This window comes from Cicer arietinum, chromosome 6 (assembly GCF_000331145.2).
Source record: "Cicer arietinum cultivar CDC Frontier isolate Library 1 chromosome 6, Cicar.CDCFrontier_v2.0, whole genome shotgun sequence".
NCBI classification, from domain to species: domain Eukaryota; kingdom Viridiplantae; phylum Streptophyta; class Magnoliopsida; order Fabales; family Fabaceae; genus Cicer; species Cicer arietinum.
This window is the reverse complement of record NC_021165.2, coordinates 40,025,659-40,045,015: the sequence shown is the minus strand read 5'-3', so window position 1 is coordinate 40,045,015 and position 19,357 is coordinate 40,025,659. Positions and strand designations below refer to the sequence as shown.

At 31.8% G+C, this 19,357-nt stretch overlaps 1 protein-coding gene across 1 annotated transcript; it reads right to left on the bottom strand.

Moving 5' to 3' along the window:
- Positions 1-11,955: 11,955 nt before the first annotated feature.
- LOC101510587 (uncharacterized protein At4g18490-like) lies at positions 11,956-17,413 on the bottom strand. Its single transcript, XM_004516560.3, has 9 exons — positions 17,304-17,413; positions 16,185-16,262; positions 14,540-14,734; positions 14,289-14,469; positions 13,911-13,975; positions 13,768-13,810; positions 13,448-13,609; positions 12,560-12,670; positions 11,956-12,474 (listed from the first exon to the last, which is right to left on the bottom strand). Exons 1-9 carry the CDS (start codon positions 17,411-17,413, stop codon positions 12,418-12,420), a joined length of 1,002 nt encoding a protein of 333 aa, XP_004516617.1. The 3' UTR covers positions 11,956-12,417.
- Positions 17,414-19,357: the final 1,944 nt, after the last annotated feature.

The window sequence follows — 19,357 nt, the reverse complement described above, 5'->3', positions numbered from 1 at the left end:
TTTCTTTTTTATATATTTAGATGAGGATTAATTACCTTTCTTTTTTATATATTTGTTTTTCTTAACTCTTTTTTTTAATTATATATTTAAATTAAATTTGGGCTCCAAGTCCATTTACTTTTTTTTTAACTTCATACCTTCAACATTATTCTTTTAACAAATACAACATTTTTTATTTATTATCATGTTTAATCAATTTCTAAAAAAAAGTTATTAAAGGTTAATTACATGTAACATCTTTTTAATCGTTGAGTTGTTATGACACAAGTTATACAACTTAATAGTTCTAACACTCATTATTATAAATTAATAAATCTAAAATCAACTTTTAAATTTTATTATTTAGATGTACAACTTGATGCTTTTAAAACTCCGTATAACAAAAATAATAAACTACTCTTAAACGAGTTAACTAGATTTGATATATGTTTAATCTTTGAGTTTTTAAGACACAAGTTGTACAACCTGATAGTCTTAAAATTCGTATTTTAAAATGATTATTGACATCAAACAAACTCATTTTCTTTCATCAAAACAACTTTTTTATCAACAACAAAACCAACTTTCTTTAAAAACAATCAACACATCTATATTTTCTATCCGACAACTACGTAGTTTTGACATTTCCATCGCATTTGGAGATACATAGAAGCACAAGATCACTCGTGTCAAGCACAATAATTAAAATTTCACTTTTTTCCCTCTCTATTTTAAGCACATTTTTATTTCAACATCACTTTTAGGAAAAATAAAATTATATTTGCATTTAAATAATGAGCAGAAAATAAATATATTTAGATAACATAATTTGTTCACAATTAATTATAGGTAATTATTTTTTAACGGATGTCATAGGATACTGATACCTTCCTTGTGATAATTGACTCCTGAATTCGAAACTTGATTTCAAAGACCATTATTTTTTGTTTTTAAAGATTTCTAAATGTTTCTCTCTTTTTAATAAAATTTTAGGCCGCAACAGTGTTAAAAATTGATCCAAAACAACCTATTTTCGATGAATGAAGAAGAAGAGAAACTTAGAGAGAATGTGAAGTTATCTCACAAAAAATTATTTTAGTTTATTATGTTTTATTATTATTATTTATTATTATTATTTATTATTATTATTACTACTATTATCATCAATTAAAGAATATTAAGTCGGTGCTCAACCCAAACCAACTTATTCCATTTTGAAATATTCTTATTCTTTCTAAAATAAAGTATTTTTTAAATATTTATTAGTCCAATTCTATTTCACTTTTCCTTAACATTTGGTGTTAGATGAGACATCTTATTAATCTTAGATAATTACGACATATGAGTTGTGACAATTTGATAATCTCAATGTTAAAATAATATTTTTATGAATAAAATAAGAATAATTGAGATGTGATATCTTGTTAGTCTTAGTTTATGGCGTCTGAGTTGTGACGACATTGTGACCTTAAACTTTCTCAAACAAACAACCATAAACACTCATCAAAATCAATTTCTCACACTCGATGTCATTTTCCTTCTTCAAATCAACAATCTTATTTTTACCACATCAAAATTTTGCAACACAAACGCATTTCTTTAAAAACAATCAACACATCCACATTTTCTATCCAAGAACTATGTAGCTTTGATTTCTCCATCATATTGGGAGATACGTAGGAGCAAGATCACACTTTTGTTAAGTATAATAAAACAATTTATTTTTCCTCTATATTTTAAATACATGTTTATCTCTAGATTCTTTTCATAAAAAATGACTATATTTGCATTTTAAATTGGAGAAATAAATTTATATAAGTTAAAATTAATTTTGCACAATTAATAATAGGTAACTGGATTTTAAGGAATGTCTTAGGGTGTGGATATATTTCCAATGCATAATCAACTCCATAACTCAAAATGTGGTTCCAAAGACCATTTTTCTGTTTTTTAAGAGTTTCCTAATGTTTTATATATTTTAATATAAACTTTGGTAGTGACTCCATTGAATTCGAGAAATACTTGAAATTTTAGGTCGCGACATACCCAAGTACTTATAAGGGAAAAATGTATAAAAATGATATATTATTTTGAAAATATTCATTGTATGCATTAACATTTTTATTTTTACACAAAATCTCGGTTGCTATTTTTTTATTTTTTTGCAAAGATTTGTTATTTGTAATCGGTTTATTTGTTTCAATATTTTTATTTAATTTAGTTTTAACTTGATTGGATAGTTTGAGAATAAATTTGATTAATGATTATTGACTTTTAAAATGCACTAATTATATTTTTAATATATTTTGTGGTAATTATTGGTTGATAAATTTTAACATTTTAATTATTAAAATATAATTAAAATAATGTGATTTATTTATACATAATCAATTGAAAAAGTAAGTGATAATGACCTTAAGTTTTAAGGAAAGTTATATTTTTTATTGATGATTTTTAATCATAGAGATATAAATAATCAAATAGTAGAAGGAGGAGTAAAGATTGATTCAAACAATTAATTGATAACCTGACCAATAACAATAAGACATATTAATGAAAATTAACGTAAGTTAAATCCAGAAATTAGACCAAAAACTAAGAAATCCGAAATGGGTAAAATAGGGGCTAACATCGCTCGAAAAAAAATTAGAATCAAAATCGCACATTACAAAAAACTTGATAGGCAAAAGTGCATTTAAACTTTCACAAAAAATATATGTCAAATTATAATCATAATAATATCCACTTTGTCCGTGGTTTTAGGACACAATTGTACAAGTGTCAATCTCTTACTTAATCAATACCACATCACACTAATTAATAATTTAATTCCATATTTATTTAACCTAATCGAGATCTCTCAATCTCTTTTTTTTCTTCTTAAAATAGTTGGGAAATACCACCATAATTAATTCTCACAATTGCGAGGACGCGAGTTCGAACTCGGACATGACGTCTAACCTAACAATATTGATATTTGCAAGTTGAACTATAACTTTAGAATGAATTACTCAATCTTTACCAACAAGTATTATATTTAAATGATTATACAGAGAGCTAATAATAAAAGACAAAGTTATTACTTGAGTTACTGTGGTAAGAGTTTTAGCCTCGTAACCTCAAAGTACAAAATTTAAATTCCTTCTTAAACGGTTGTAAATGGACCATTAGTGTGACTTTGATAAATACAAATTCTCCCTCCTCAATTTTTTTATATAAAAAAAAAAGACAAAGTTGATCCTCATAATGTTTAATGCTATGGATTTTGCTTATTTAACCACCAAATTAAGGTTCGCGTGACCTATTGTCAGAAAAATCATGGGTTGTTTACTTTGTGTTCATTTTACTTTTAAAGAGACACTTGAAGTAAATTGTAACAACCTTTTCACTACCTTAAGAATATTTAGAAGATTTAAGTAGTAACTAGAAAGTCTAGAGTTTTTTATTTATTTGTTAATGTTGTGTTTTTAGTAATATTAAATTAGGAGCAAGTGTAGAGTAAGGAAATGATAGAATTAACAAGTCCAAGTGGCAAAAAAATAGTTTGCCACCTTTACTTTTCTCTCTTTCTCCTTCATTCAAGTGAACAAACCTATCTTCCACCTTCATTTCTTCAATCATACACTCTCCAAACAAGTATTATAAAAGACAAAGTTATTACTTGATTTAATAATAATAATAAAAGACAAAATTATTACTTGAGTTACTGTGGTAAGAGTTTTAGCCTCGTAACCTCAAAGTACAAAATTTAAATTCCTTCTTGAACGGTTGTAAATGGACCATTAGTGTGACTTTGATAAATACAAATTCTCCCTCCCCAATTTTTTTTTTTATAAAAAAAAAAAGACAAAGTTGATCCTCATAATGTTTAATGCTGTGGATTTTGCTTATTTAACCACCAAATTAAGGTTTGCGTGACCCATTGTCAGAAAACTAATGGGTTGTTTACTTTGTGTTCATTTTACTTTTAAAGAGACACTTGAAGTAAGTTGTAACAACCCTCTCACTACCTTAAGAATATTTAGAAGATTTAAGTAGTAAATAGAAAGTCTAGAGTTTTTTATTTATTTGTTAATATTGTGTTTTTAGTAATATTAAATTAGGAGCAAGTGTAGAGTAAGGAAATGATAGAATTAACAAGTCCAAGTGGCAAAAAAATAGTTTGCCACCTTTACTTTTCTCTCTTTCTCCTTCATTCGCGTGAACAAACCTATCTTCCACCTTCATTTTTCTTTCATTTCTTCAATCATAAACTCTCCAAACATTCGGGTAACACCAACATTGTTACTATTCATCGTTTTTACCAAACCTCCATTTTTCCTTCTCTTCCAAATTCTCCAGAGAGAAATGAAGTCTTTAGAATATAGGTGTTTTGAATTTACATCCAATGATTTAAATTGACATGCATGTAGTTTATTTAATTGTTGGTTGATTTCTATGTTAGTTATTTTAAGAAATCCCATAATTCGAGGATTTCAATTCTCGTGAATGGTGTGAATCATGCCCTAAAGGTAAATACATGTGTTTCGATGTTTTCCACCCTCACCAATGTGTTATGTCTATGATCGTTGCATCTTTTTTCATCTCTACTTGCTTATTATAAAAATTCTAAGTATTTCTACCTTTGGTGGTTCCCATCACGTTGCGTTAGGTGGTTCTCATTCTAAAAATCCTAAGTGTTTCTACCTCTCCTGGTTCTTTTCAAGTTGCCTCTGGCTGTGGTCGTTATTAAAATTATAAGTGTTTCTACCTCTGATAATACTCTTCTTCTCTTATTCCTCTAATGTTGCTTCTTCCTCTGACGTTGTTTCTTCTCTTCTTTCTCTGACTATGCTTATTCTCTGCTTCCCATGACGTTGTTTCTTATGATTCTGATAACAGTTCATATGCATCTAACTGTAATTATTGCCCATATTCCTTTAACTTTGATCACTCTACACATTCTTCTAACTCTTGTAACTATTCATATTCTGTAACACCCCAATTTTTAACAGCGCAAGTGTATTTTTTTTTTCAAAACAAATTCATAAAAATAAAGAATTTCAATTGTAACAGCCCGTTTTTTTTTTGTAAAACAAACAGAAATCGAATTTCTTAAAAAAAGGAAGAAATACATTTGGATAAAATATTTAAGTCGTAACATAATGACAAAAGTCAACAAATATTTACAAGCAATGAAATAGTTTTTGAAATAAAAATCCAAAGTATTCAAACATCAAAATACATCGGGGCTATGAGGCCTATCAGACATAGCTCATACCTTTGGGTATTCTCGGCAGACACTTGTACAAAAGCACTGCCCCAAGAATTTTAACTCCCCCACGTCACATCAAAAAGTGGTACATGAACCTATCAAAATAAAAGTCTAGCTGACAATATCAGGTATAGGTACAGTCTTCCAAATTGAAATAAATACATACACCAGAGAAAGACATCTATCCCATATACAACCATCTAATTTGATCATGATTCGAAAAAAACTATACAACCCGGGTTATCTCCACGCGCCCTGCATGATCCTTCTAACACAACACCGGACAGGCATATCTAACTACTTGTCCATCTCTAGGGTACTACCCAATAGGACGATCCTGGTTCTCATTTGAGGGCAAAGCCCATATTTCCACAATAATTGTAAAGGTCAACAACCAAAATTAACAAATATCACTAAGCATTCAAATTTTAAATGCACAAAATAACATTTCATCTTAGCATACTCCTTGAAAGGGTTTTCATATGTTAAACATGCATAAACAAGTTGAAAAATGAAGTTTTTAACAAAACTGCACTGTCGTATTCAAATATAGCATCTTTGTATTCGAATACAGTGCTATTTTGCAAGTCAGTAGCAAAATCATGACATTTGTATTCGACTACAACATCCTTGTAGCCGAATAAAGATGCAATTCAGAAGTCAGTAGCAAAAATAGGATGTTTGTATTTGACTACAACCTCATTGTATTCGAATATTGCTACAGAAAACAACATAATTCAATTTCGAAACGTTTCGAACAGGTTTCACGATCAATCAACACTTACAACAAATCCAAAACAATCACACTTAGCAATTAAAGCACAATCACAACAACAATTGAGTATACACACGCAATCATCATAGCATATCAAACAGGACTCGCGTGTCAAGCACCCTAATGCAATGCGTATATGCCAAAATGCATGAATTCCGGAATTTCTAGACCAAAACCCTCCTCGAAGGGGATTAAATCGTAATTGTACTGCCTATTACAGGCCTTGTACTAATTACCAAGGTGCCACCGATCATAGGCCCGCATGATTTACTAAAGTGTCACCTTTCACAGGCCTGACACTGTTTTCTAAAGTTCAATCACTCACAAATCAACACATTCTAGAGTGCAATCTCTCACAGATCAGCACGACGCGATAATTTCCATAAGGATAAGATGAACCAACAAATCACATGGCATCATCTCGTGGCCCATCACGGTCACCACTATCACCATGGTACCATCGCGGTCACCATGTACAATGAAATGCATGAGCATACTCTGATTCTTTCCACAACAATCATTAAGTAAATGCAGATATTAATAGATTCCCCATTTTTAATACTCATTTAACACTAATGATTTTCAAATTTACAAAGAGCATACTCAAACATTTATTTTCCACCACCACACATCAAATAGGAATCCACAATTCACATTAAATTCGATCAATTCAAATTCCACAAAAACCACACCAAGCTTAATCATCAATCACCCATAATTTCCACAAAATTCAAACATCACTCATGCCAAATTAATTTTCACAAACCACACCTCAAACACATCAAGTTAAATTTCCACAAAAACATACATAAATGAATTAAATTCCTTTTCTACAAAATCACACATCCATTTCACAAAATTCTAACACCACAAATACATATATAGCATCCTATATGATAGCTAAAAGTTTGGAAGGAGCCCTTACTTTCGTTGTAGCTCTAACAATCGATTACGGCGCCGCGATTAATTTTGGTAAAATTCCTGCTCACGTCGTCGCTCCCAAAGTTGGCTCACAAGCACCGTAGCGTGACAATGAGCAACTTTCTCTTCTGTTACTTCTCAAAATGAATCTCAGAAATCGAAGAAACGTGGAGATTTGGGTTTGATGGTTTTGAAAAACCCTAACACAGTTTTCTTCGTTTTTGAATCAGAGAAGAAGAAGAAGGAAGCTTGGAAATTTGTTCTTTCTCACCCACTAAGCCTTGGGTTTTCTTTTCTTTAAGCAAAAGAAGAAAAGAAGGGAGAAGGAAGAAAGAAGAAGGAAGCTTGAATGCGCGGCGAGGCAGGGGGAAACAGTTATCTTCCTCTGTTTCTTTTTTTCCTTTTCTTTCTCTATTCTTTCCTTTTCATTCTTCTTTCAACATATATATATTCTACAATATAATATATATATATATATATATATATATTTATCAAATTAATATTATTTAAATTATGAATTGTCTCAAATATAAAAATAAAGACAATTATTAATGTGTATATCTACTAGGTAGGTTAAAATTTTAAATATTTTTTAAAATTAATTGATAGTAAATCATAATCCATGTTATAACTTGCCTATATCCATCCATTAAATGTCCAAATTTTTGTGCGGCCACTCGCAGTCACACGGTCGACCTTTCGATTAAGTTGATACCGTCCATATTTTAATATTGAAATGCTCCATAAAGTATATTCCCCACTTAAAATTATTATTTTTTTATTTCTTCAAAGATTCCCAATCCTAGGGTATCATGGCTGATTGATATATACCGTGTCTTTGCATCACTTTCCTTTTATTATATATACTGGGCTATAATAAATTGACACCTCCAATAATGTTTAGGCTTAATTATATTATCTATTCTAACGCAAAAGTAGTCTTCTCGTTTTATTTGGTCCTTCAAACATAATTTTAGTCCAATATTTGATGAAGTTTCATTTTTCTTTTGAGTTTATTTAAGTCACACCATACCTCAAGATCTCGTGGTGCAACAATTGTACTTGAAATCTATGATTATAAATGGTGTGGTGTGACTTAAAAAAAATAAAACTTCATCAAGTTTTGGACCAAAATTATGTTTGGGGACCAAAAATGGAGAGAAATAAAATGGATGGACTATTTTTGTGATTCAGCTAAAATAGGGAGACCAAAAATGCAATTAAACCTAATTTTTAAATATATTCATATTACAAAATTAATTGTTAGATTGAAAATTGTTATATCTATAAAATTTGATAATAATTTAAAATTATTGATTATATTAATGAGATATATTAAAATTATTTTATTTAATAAAAGTTTATAAGAATTTAATTTTAAATTATAGCAAAGATATAACAAATAAGTTTAAATTTAAATAAAATTTTATATGGATGATTTATAAGATAATATCTTTCGATCCAATAATAAATCTTCTAATACAAGGATGCGTTAAAAATTATTAAAAGTGTCATAATTAAAATTTATCATAACGACAATCGATCTTATTCTTTTATATATATATATTAAAACAAAAATAAAATTTTTCCGTTTAAAACAAATGTTATAACTTTTCAAAAACAAGGTCTTACATTTATACAATATTTTTTCGTATCAAAGTTTTATATCTCAAATAAATGGAAATGGAATTTAAACAATGATAACAACAAACCACTTCATTAAAATTTATATGGGTCTCAACAATTCATGAGGATTTTATTTCCAATTTAATAAGACCCACTAGGTAAATCTCATAAACTTTAGTATCTAATAATAAAAAAGTAGATCTAAAAAGTCTTAACCAGGAAATCCAAAAAAAAATGTGAAATCAATTGGTCAAAAGGTATATATCTGCCTTCCTCGTGATGATCAAACTAATAACATAAATACATATCATAATCAAAGTTTTTGTTTTTGACTGAACATATCATATTAAAAGTTATTTCTCTTAAAAGTATCGTTTGTTAAAGACAAATTTGAATTAATGGAACAAGGAGCAATATTACAATAGCACAAGTACTGCTTTAAGTTGCAATACTCATGTACCAGGAAGTTCCATGTGGCCAAAGTAATTAAGCTAGCTACTAATAATTCACCCATATACAACAGTATGAACAGCAAGATTAAAAAACAGAGGTAATAAAAAATGCAAACTAACAGAGGCATGCGTATCCAAACCAGTAGAAACGGCAAGGACTTGAAGCATTAATGGATTTGCATCGAATGCATATTCATATATATTTTTTCTAATAGTAAAATTCAACCCAGTAATGCTTGGATAAGATACTTTTGACCTCGTTTAGCTTAATTAAAAGTCATTAGTTCGAATCTAGTTCTAAAAATGCAGCAACAGTTTTGCCGCCCATTCAATTCTATCCAGCTCTAGAAGAACACCCGATTTACACTAAAAATTGTAACTCCAGACCATCCTGAAACACATTGGATAGTGTAGATGGTTATTTACATTGATAAACCTTTTAATATTTCCTCACTATTATTAACTTATGGCAAAGAAAAAGAAATTACTTGATTTGCTATGACCAAAATCTTAATGTAAAATATTATCAATTGTCTCCATAATAGTTTGTCTAAAAGGTTAGATAATTTACTTAATCATTGTCGCTGACGATGTAACCACAAATTCACAAAAAAGGGAAATACTCTTATTTATTAGGATCAAAAGATTCATTACAAACTTAGAAGGTTTAACAAAATTTTCCTTCGACCTTTTTACTGGAATCGCATGCCATGCTCAAGTGTCAAACAACGTCGTTTTATTCGATAGTTTTTCTTTTTGTGTGTTTTCATTCTCACAACATGATCCTATCATCTTTATGAAAGGATCTTAGTTATTTCATTCATTATAAAACACTATCTCATGCACACAGTTGATCTATCTCCTCCCATGTCCTCCAGTAGCAGTTACATTGAAGTGATGGTGTGCATCTGGGCCTCCTGGACTCACTCGAAGGGTTTGATAGTACTGGTTTCTTGTTGCATTGCTCTTTCTGAAGTTAATGCTGTAAGAGACCTTAGCACTTGTGTTCAATATGTTATCTATCTTTGCTAGGCTTCTGCCTTTTGATCCTGGATAAAGGTAGTGCTTGACAGTACCAAGGAAGAGATCAGAGGTAGCAGGGAAATGAAAAGAAAATGGATCACGGTTCCTAAGTGGCCGAGTCTCGGACACAGAGAATGAAAGCAACAGGAGCAAAGTACAGAAACAGAAACTTAGTCTTGCCATTTTCCCTCTTTCAAGATTTCGAAGAATGCTAGATATCTTGCTATATTCAAGCAAAGAAGGCAACATATATATATATAAGCATCATGGTTATTCATAATATTTTGTTATAGAGATCCGAGTGGAAGTCCAAGGACATCAAAACATTTTTCTGAGTATATCGCGCAATTTGTTTTTGTATCCTACTGAGCACTTCCAACTAATTGCCAAAAGATTTTATTGTCCTTAGTATTCGTTAAATATAAATATGTCTCTGTTTGTGCATATGTTAAAAAGATACATCTTGGATTTATAGGATTTATGTGTAGAGCCAAAAATTGTTTGTAATCGATCCTGAACCACATCATTCACCTCCCTAGTGCTAATATAATATGTTACCTAATGAGTGTGTTGCTGTGTCGTATGTGAAAAATATAATAATAAAAAGTCTAGTCTGACTGAGTATTCCCATTTCTCACTTGTGTTTTCCTTCCTTCTGAGCTTTGAAGAGTCCCATCTATGATGACCAGTTGTCAAACTTGTTTTGGAGTTAATAACATGCATAGTTGGTTACTTAACCGTTCAGATTATGCATTTTTGGTTGTGCTTGTGTGGAGCTATAACTAAGATGCATACATGCTATTTTACTCCTTGGTGATTCATTTTTCTTCTTCTAGACCAGAAATGGAAGAAGGAATACGGTATTCAATAAGTACACCAGATTTACAAAAGGTTTCTTAATTAAAAAAGGTTTGCCTATAAAGTAAAATAGGTTTCTTGTGTTAACAATGGTGAACAACACATAGAAGAATAGAAAAGGAAGAAGAAGATCCTTTCTCTTAACACAACTCTATAACTAATAACTATTTTCAAACTTTCATTTCTACTGTTTTAACTCTATTAGTTTAAAACAAAAAAGTCAGCGAGTGGATCATGTGAAGCAACTTAATCTCTCTTTATGCAATAAAAATGTGAAATGATTGATGCATAAATGGTAGCTAGGCTTATAGTTACTACAAATCTGTATATTGCATGGATGCATATATAGGCCTCTACTAAATTAATTGAATTCTGTTTCATCCAATTATATATTCTTGCTACACATTGAAGATTGCACATTTGACTGGCTTTAGTGGCCATAAGCGTATCTTTCTTACACCCCCAGTGCAGTTGATCATATTAAATTCCATTTATACTTAACAAATGGAATTATTTTTGTCTAATAACCCATGCATTGGGTAGGTCAGCATCTAGTTTATGATATGAATGAGTAACAAAAATAACAGAAAAAGGGACTTTGTGTGACTAGAAGAAACATCTGATTTTGAATGGATGAAATTCAGCACAATGTTGCTTAGCTAAGAAAGGGACATAGACAACAGAAGGCCTTGCTGAAAACACAACAGAAGACACCATTATTGAAATTGTCATCACAGTAATAGCACCAAAAGTTTACTTGCTAATAACTCAGAACGTGAATATGATGGATATATGAACAGCCAACAGATGACTCGCTCTGTTTCACGGGACTCTGTAGGTTGGAAATTTTGCTGTATCAAATTATTTCACAATCAACAAATTGTAGCAACGATCTGTTTTATCAGAAGGAAATTCCAAGAGTCTTGCTCCCTTTCCTATAGTAAGATTGACCTTGTCTAAGGAAGAATAAGCATAGATTTTACATGATTATCATGAATTATAACTAATAAATGGTATCAACGGAACTTATTTTAGCATTCTTTTTCTTTTAGTTTGGCTACTCACCGTGCAATAGAGTTCAACTTTTATCATTGATTCTCAAGATCAAATGTCTGACTATGGAACATGCAAAATCAATTGCAAAACCTTTTTCTCTTCAAGGTAGCACTTCGAAGGAACTCTTGCCTAGGCTTTGGATGAAAAGCTTTTTTTTGGGTACATTGCTAAAAAGTTATTTAACTCCATCAACACAAATATCGCAACTGCGCCCAATTGGACTTGTGGATGTATCACAATAGACTTCGTACAAACTTCGAACCTTAATAGACTAAAGAGATGACAAATTTCTGACAATCATCCTAAGGAAATAGAAATTATTTTTCAAGTCCAGACACCACTGGAGGCATAACCATACAAATTTGATATGAATGTACTCGGTCCTTAAATTCAAATGGTGACTAAAATATAACAAATGTTACAGTGCAGAATAGGCTACATACATACCTTCGATTGCAACAATTTATTGCTGATCAAGTTTGAATCCCCTTAGACATCAATTGAGAAGCAAACTTCTGAACCTTTCGAATGTTAAAAAATGTTAAGGAAATAACCAGCTTTAATATCTATAAATAGAATGGGGGGGTATAACCAAAAAGAAGAATGGAAGGATATTTTTTCTTCATAAACGGGATGATTAAGCATCAGCAAGTTATTGTCGTTGACAATAATTCGCACTAATAACTCTTTTGCTTCTTCGTGCCTTTTTTTTAGCATGTTACAAATCTGCAAGAAATCACATCTAAAAAAATCCACGAGGTGCAGTTTTCTTTTTCTTTTTATTATAATGGATGCATGGATGGAAAAGACCCGTTATTACCATCAAATATTATTGAAAAAACTCAAATTTAAAATCAATGCAACTTGCAAGTGTATAAAGTTATCACATCATTAAGCGAGGAAATAGTTTGGTTTGCTTGCACAAACAGTTAAAACACATGTACTGTGAGCTAAGGAACTAAAATTTGTATTCTAAAAGAAGATACAAGTATCCTTCCTTGCATGCTACTTGATCAACCTCATTCCAACACAGACATTTGTCTAAATTACATGATGCATCCTCTCAAATTCTAAAATGTGAGATACTACACCCTAAAAGTTATATTATTCAGGAGAAACAAAAGCCATTTTTTTTTACACACTGGTCTGAATTTTATGATACTCATGAAATTTGTCTTATATAGTGATAGTGATTAAAATAAACAACATCTTCATGAGAAGGGGGAAAGTCTCTATCATATGATATTCATTTCCAATCAACTCACCCCTCCACACGAATACTCTCCCTTGCTAACAGGATAAAATTATCATATCTTTTTGTCACAACAAATACTAGGTCATAATAAGATAGAATAACTCATCATATCTTATCTTCCTTATCCTAGCCACCAAGCATATCCTTGTGTTTTTCATGAGAAATTGATAATCCAGTAAATTGAATAATTTTTAACAATAAAACTTATGATCTATTCTATAGATGACAAAAAAGTTTAGATCACTCACATTTTCAAGTTCCTTCGTATATGCTTCAGCCTTTTCAACACTACTATTATCTTCCATGAGTACAGAATCAGGTATTTCCATTTCTATTACTTTAATCTCTGATGGACTTTCAAGTCCATAGGTTGAATGATAGTAGAGGAAGTTGTTGGGCTTTCTCTCTACCTGATTTTCATATAAAAGTGAATTCAACTAATATATATGACAAAAAAGAAACTAGTATTAACAACTGTCACAAGCATCCCCAAGTCTCCTTCCATTTATCTATCATCATCAAAATATAAGACAACAGATAAAATAGTGCCCACCATTTGTTAATGTACCTGTTCAACAACTTTTTCTGATGATTCTTTAGATTCAGCATTTCTGGAGTTGTTAAGAACTATGTTAATTGTCCACAAAAAATAAAGACCAGACAGTCTATGCAAAAAAAAAAAGGTAATATAATCAATTTGTTCTGCAGGACCTGCTACTTGGAGACTGAGATAGGCGCTTTAGGGACCTCAAGGATGTTAAATCTGCTCCAGAAACCTGAAAATTTGAGTGTTATAGGTGTTCTAAGAAATTCTTTAGGATAGCTCTACAATGTTCTTATTTATTCGTCTCTATTTTTTTCTTTCATGGAAAAAACAAAAATATTAATTCAAGATATGCAGTTTATTGTGGGCCAAGAGGAATATTTATGCACCAAAAGTATACAATAGGAGACATTAAATGAAGCCGGTTGCAGATATGACATTTGGGGAGAAGAAAAGGGAGAAAAGGCATAGGTTCTTGTAGGTATCAAATCATTCAGTGATCATTTCTTCCTTCAATTGTACAAAAGGAAAAAGTCCTGTCAAACCTGAATACTTTTCCTCTTCAAAAATGGGGTTGAAGTCTTTTGATTGTCACCACTGTCAGTCAGATGATCATTCTTTGATGCTGTAATAGTCTGTATCTCCTGTCTTTGCTTAGAACTAGCCAATGAGTTGGCCCCATTTTGGTGTAAAGACGTTACTAAAACTGAGTTAGTTCCAATGTTCCTGAGGTAACAAAAGAAGTCAATCAAAATCCCCACAAGAGTTTACAAAGTGTAACTAACTCAATACAGACCTTGAAGTCTTTAAGCTAGAAAAGGCAGGTGTGATCTTGCAAGCTTTAAAAGAAGAAATTTTATTTCCTTCTATGGACGTGATCTTTGATTTCTGAAAGGACTCCTTGCCTGAAGCTTCAGCTTGAGAATTTACAGATATTTGGGTAGTAACTATAGCTGTCTTCTCTGTTAAGCTGCAAAGATTAACTTGAGAACTGAAAAATTCACAAAGAATTAAATTAGAAATTGAGCCACAGAAGGAAAGAACATAAGTTTGACAAAAATTAGGCAATGTTAAACTTTCATGAGAAATTCAATCAGTGATCATGGTGAAGACCCTAGAAAGATATATTTAAAAAAGTTCACAATATCAAATAAACATGTTTAAATTATTTTGATCGTATTGGTAAAGAAAATTCCAAAAAATAAAAAATTATAAACCACATAAACAGGAGACTGCGGGGAATGATATCCAAATATGTCTAAAGATGCACCATTTTCAAATTCTTCCATGAACTAAATCTCCAATTTTAAACTTCCCGTTCAATTAATTTCTCTCAATCAATCCATGACATCGAACATTTAGCCTCTTTGCATTGTCAACATCATTTAATTGAAACTCACATTTTATTGGTTATATATAATGTGACATACTATCATGGTGGTAAAATGGAACTGCAATGTTTTGAGGGACATACTTGGGAGGATAGGATATGATGCAGACAATGAGGGGCACATCTTCCTTATGTTGCTAGCCATTATCGTAATGGTGTACAACCTATCATACTTTCAGTAGGTTATATAGATGATAAAGATCACAATCGGTGGTTCTTTTCCAGTAGCAAGGATTTTTTTTCTTTTCTTTTTGACTTCGAATTTATGTCATCTTATCACCTTCTTAATCACAAAATAGTTACTTACATGTTCAATCATCTTAATAATAGCTAACTTAGCTGTATTTATTATTTATTATGCATCAATTTGTTTTCTTATTCATATTTCTTACTTGTAACCTCTTTTCATACCCTATCACAGATATTTTTATTTCTTTTTTCTCATTGTCTTTTCCCCCCATCTTTTTGTAAAATTATGGAAAAGACATTAATGGCAAAAAATGCACAAACAAGAACCAAACTAATGACCAAAAGATTGAGAACAAGGCATTGAGAGAATGTTGGGAAAAGGTTGTCATGTTCTGGTTGTAAGGTGAGCTATATTAAAATTCAATCATTATATTTTGAAGACATATGATGTGTATTATGTAAAAATTAGAACGTGTTTTGTAATTAAACAATGTTTAAACCAATTATATTTGCCAACTCATGCGACACATGGATTTTCATCTAGTTTTAATAATAGCATAGGCAAATACCACCAATATGATTTTATAATGCTGCAGGTTAGCAGAGCCAACCACACAAAGACATATCAAAATATTATCTGGACTCTGGTATGATTTTTAGTTCTTCTACTAACTTGAGTTACAAAAGTCAGTGCTTAGCAGCAGCAACCTTACCTCAAAATTTTAACATGTTTTGTTGACATGCTAGTTTATAGAAACATGGCCTTTCTTTTACACAAAAATATCATCTTAGCAGTTGGAAAAGAAGTGTTTATAAAGTAAGAAACTTTCGTATAACCGAAATCCAGGACAATATATGTAACCTGGTATTTAAATTTTTATGATCATCTTTGCTGCCAAGCAATGCTGGTGTATCATATATATATATATTATACTTAAACCTAACCCAAACAAATATCTAACAACTCTTCCACACATCACTTCACTCACATCTCAAACTATTTTGATAAAAATATCTACTCTCCTCGCAACTCAATTGCCAGATAAAATTTTCAGGAACTAGAGATATTTTTAGCAAAATTTGCCCGGTATTAACTTCTTCGACAAGTACTTTTAATCGGGTCTCAAAGTTTATAAATAAATACACACATATATTAAACATATTACAAACTCTTACAAAATATATGTTTGGTACTTAATTCTCAAAATAAGGTAAAATTGAGTTTAATGTCATATCAATTAAACACAAAAATATACCAAAATACATATATTAGAATTTAAAACTAAAGGTCTTACATTACTACCCCCCTAAAATTAGTTTCGTCCTCGAAACTATGCCCTCGAAACTACATGTCAATAAACAACTCAGGGTGTTGTTCCCTCATCTTACTCTCAAATTCTCAAGTCGCATCTCCAGTATTTGGATTCCAAATCTCTTTAACCAACGAAACATCCTTGTTCCTTAATTGCTTAATCTTCTTGTCATCAATTCTTACATGTAATACTTCAAATGACAAGTTCTCTTGTAGTTGAATTGTGTCTGGTTCGATCACATGAGACGGATCTGCCAGGTATTTTCTCAATTGCGACACATGAAAAACGTCGTGAATATTGGACAGTATCGGAGGCAATGCAATCCGATAAGCAAAAGGTCCAATTCGTGCAGAAATCTGATAAGGTCCAAAGAATTTCAGAATCAATTTCTCCGATTTTAAGGCATTACAACCTCTAGTCGTAGGCGTGACTCTTAGAAACACATGGTCACCTTGTTCAAATTCTAGAAGTCTGCGACGTTTGTCCGCATAACTCTTCTGACGATCTTGTGAAATCTTCATTTTCTCCTTTATCTTCTTTACCTTATTTGTAGTCTGTTGTACCATCTCCGGTCCTACAATCATACTTTCACCGTCCTTATACCAACACAAAGGCGTTTGACACATGCGCCCATGTAAAGCCTCATATGGTGTCACTCTAATACTTACGTGGAAAATATTGTTGTAGGTAAATCAACCAACGGAAGTACATCATTCCAACTTCCTGTATCATTTAATGCACATGCCCTCAATAGATCTTCCAATGTCTGATTTGTCATCTCAGTCTGTCCATCCGTTTGTGGATGGTAAGTTGAACTCAATCTTAGTTTCGTTCCCAACGCTTCTTACAATGCTCCCCAAAAGTGTGACGTGAACTTTGGGTCACGGTCTGATACGATACTCGATGGTACTCCGTGTAATCTCAAAATCTCTACAATGTAGATCTCAGTTAGCTTATCTACCTTATAAGTGGTCTTTACTTGTAAAAAGTGTGCGGATTTAGTTAATCGATCCACTATCACCCAAATAGAATCATTCTTTCTCCTTGTTTTCGGCAATCCAGTTATAAAATCCATATAAATATTGTCCCACTTCAACTCAAGTATATCTAAAGGTTGCAACATTCCTACAAGTCGCTGATGTTCCACTTTCGCTTTCTGACAAGTTAAACAAGTTGATACATACTCCACTACATGTCTCTTCATTCTTGGCAAGCAATAATTCTGCCTCAAATCTTGATACATCTTTGTTGCTCTCGGATGAATACTCAATTTACTCTTATGAGCCTCCTCTAAAATTGTTTTCCTCATATCTACAATTTCTAGTACACAAATCCTACCATTACATATCCAAATATTATCTGGTTCGATCTTAAACTCAGTTGTCTTTCCTTGCACTATTAGGTTCCTCTTCTCTTGAATTAAGACGTCATCTTGAGAATTCACAATGTCTTCAAGTAGTCCACTCGAAATCTTAATCATTCCGAATTTCAAAATTCTTGGTGCAAACTCTACGTTCAAGTGTAGGTCTCTAAAAGCTTCCCACAACTCTTGTTGTCTAGCCATCACTGTTGAAGATATTGACACACTTCTTTTACTCAACGTATCAACCACTACATTGGCCTTCCCAGGGTGGTACTGTAGTGTGAAATCAAAATCCTTGAGAGTCTCCATCCATCGTCTATAACGCATGTTCAATTCCTTCTGATCAAACAAATATTTCAAACTTTTATGGCCAGTGAACACTGTGAACATGCATCCATATAAATAGTGCCTCTAGATCTTCAATGCAAAAACTACAGCAGCAAGCTCCAAGTCATGAGTAGGATAGTTTCTTTAATGAATCTCCAATTGCCTTGAGGCGTAAGCTACAACTTTCTTGTGTTGCATCATATCACATCCCAACCCTTGGTGAGACGCATCACAGTAAACTTCATATGGTTCTTCTGATTGCGGTAATACCAATACTGGTGAGGTTGTCATCTTTTTCTTTAGTAACTAAAAATTTTCCTCACACTTCTCCGTCCATGCGAACGATTGATCCTTTCTAGTAAGTTGTGTCAATGGAGCTACAATGTTAGCAAAACCTTCAATAAACCTCTTGTAGTACCCTGCCAGTCCTACGACACTTCGTATGTCAGTGACAATCTGAGGTTGTTTCTAAGCAAGAATTGTCTCAATCTTTTCTTGACCCACATCGGTTCCTTCCTTGGTTATCACATGTCCTAAGAAACTCACTTCTTCTAGCCAAAACTCACAATTCGATAGATTGGCATACAATTGCTTCTCGTGTAAAATTTCAAGAACTTGGCGCAAATGTTCTCCATGTTCTTCCTTAGTCCTTGAATAAATTAATATATCAAAGAACACCACAACAAATTTATCTAGGAATGGACTAAAGATTATGGTCATGTAGTCCATAAAAATTGTTGGTGCATTGGTAACTCCAAATGGCATAACAAGATATTCATAATGTCCATAACGGGTTCTGAAAGAAGTTTTCTAAATATCTCCTTCCCTTACTCGAATATGATGGTAACCCGACTTCAAGTCAATCTTCGAAAATACTACGGCTCCTCTCAACTGATCCATCAAATCATTGATGTGTGGCAAAGGATAACGATTCTTAATAGTTGCATTATTAAGCTGTCTATAATCCACACATAAGCGGGAGCTTCTGTCCTTCTTCTTAACTAGCAACACTGGAGCTCCCATTGTGATACA

What these genes read in the sequence shown, in the direction of transcription:
- LOC101510587 (XM_004516560.3), bottom strand. Translation starts at nt 17,413, where the DNA reads ATGACAAATCAGACATTGGAAGATCTATTGAGGGCATGTGCATTAAAT. An exon ending in CCTACAACAATATTTTCCAC is followed by an intron (nt 16,263 to 17,303) that starts GTAAGTATTAGA and finishes TGTTTGGGTTAG; the next exon opens with GTTTAAGTATAATATATATA. An exon ending in CAGAAAAAGTTGTTGAACAG is followed by an intron (nt 13,610 to 13,767) that starts GTACATTAACAA and finishes TATGAAAATCAG; the next exon opens with GTAGAGAGAAAGCCCAACAA.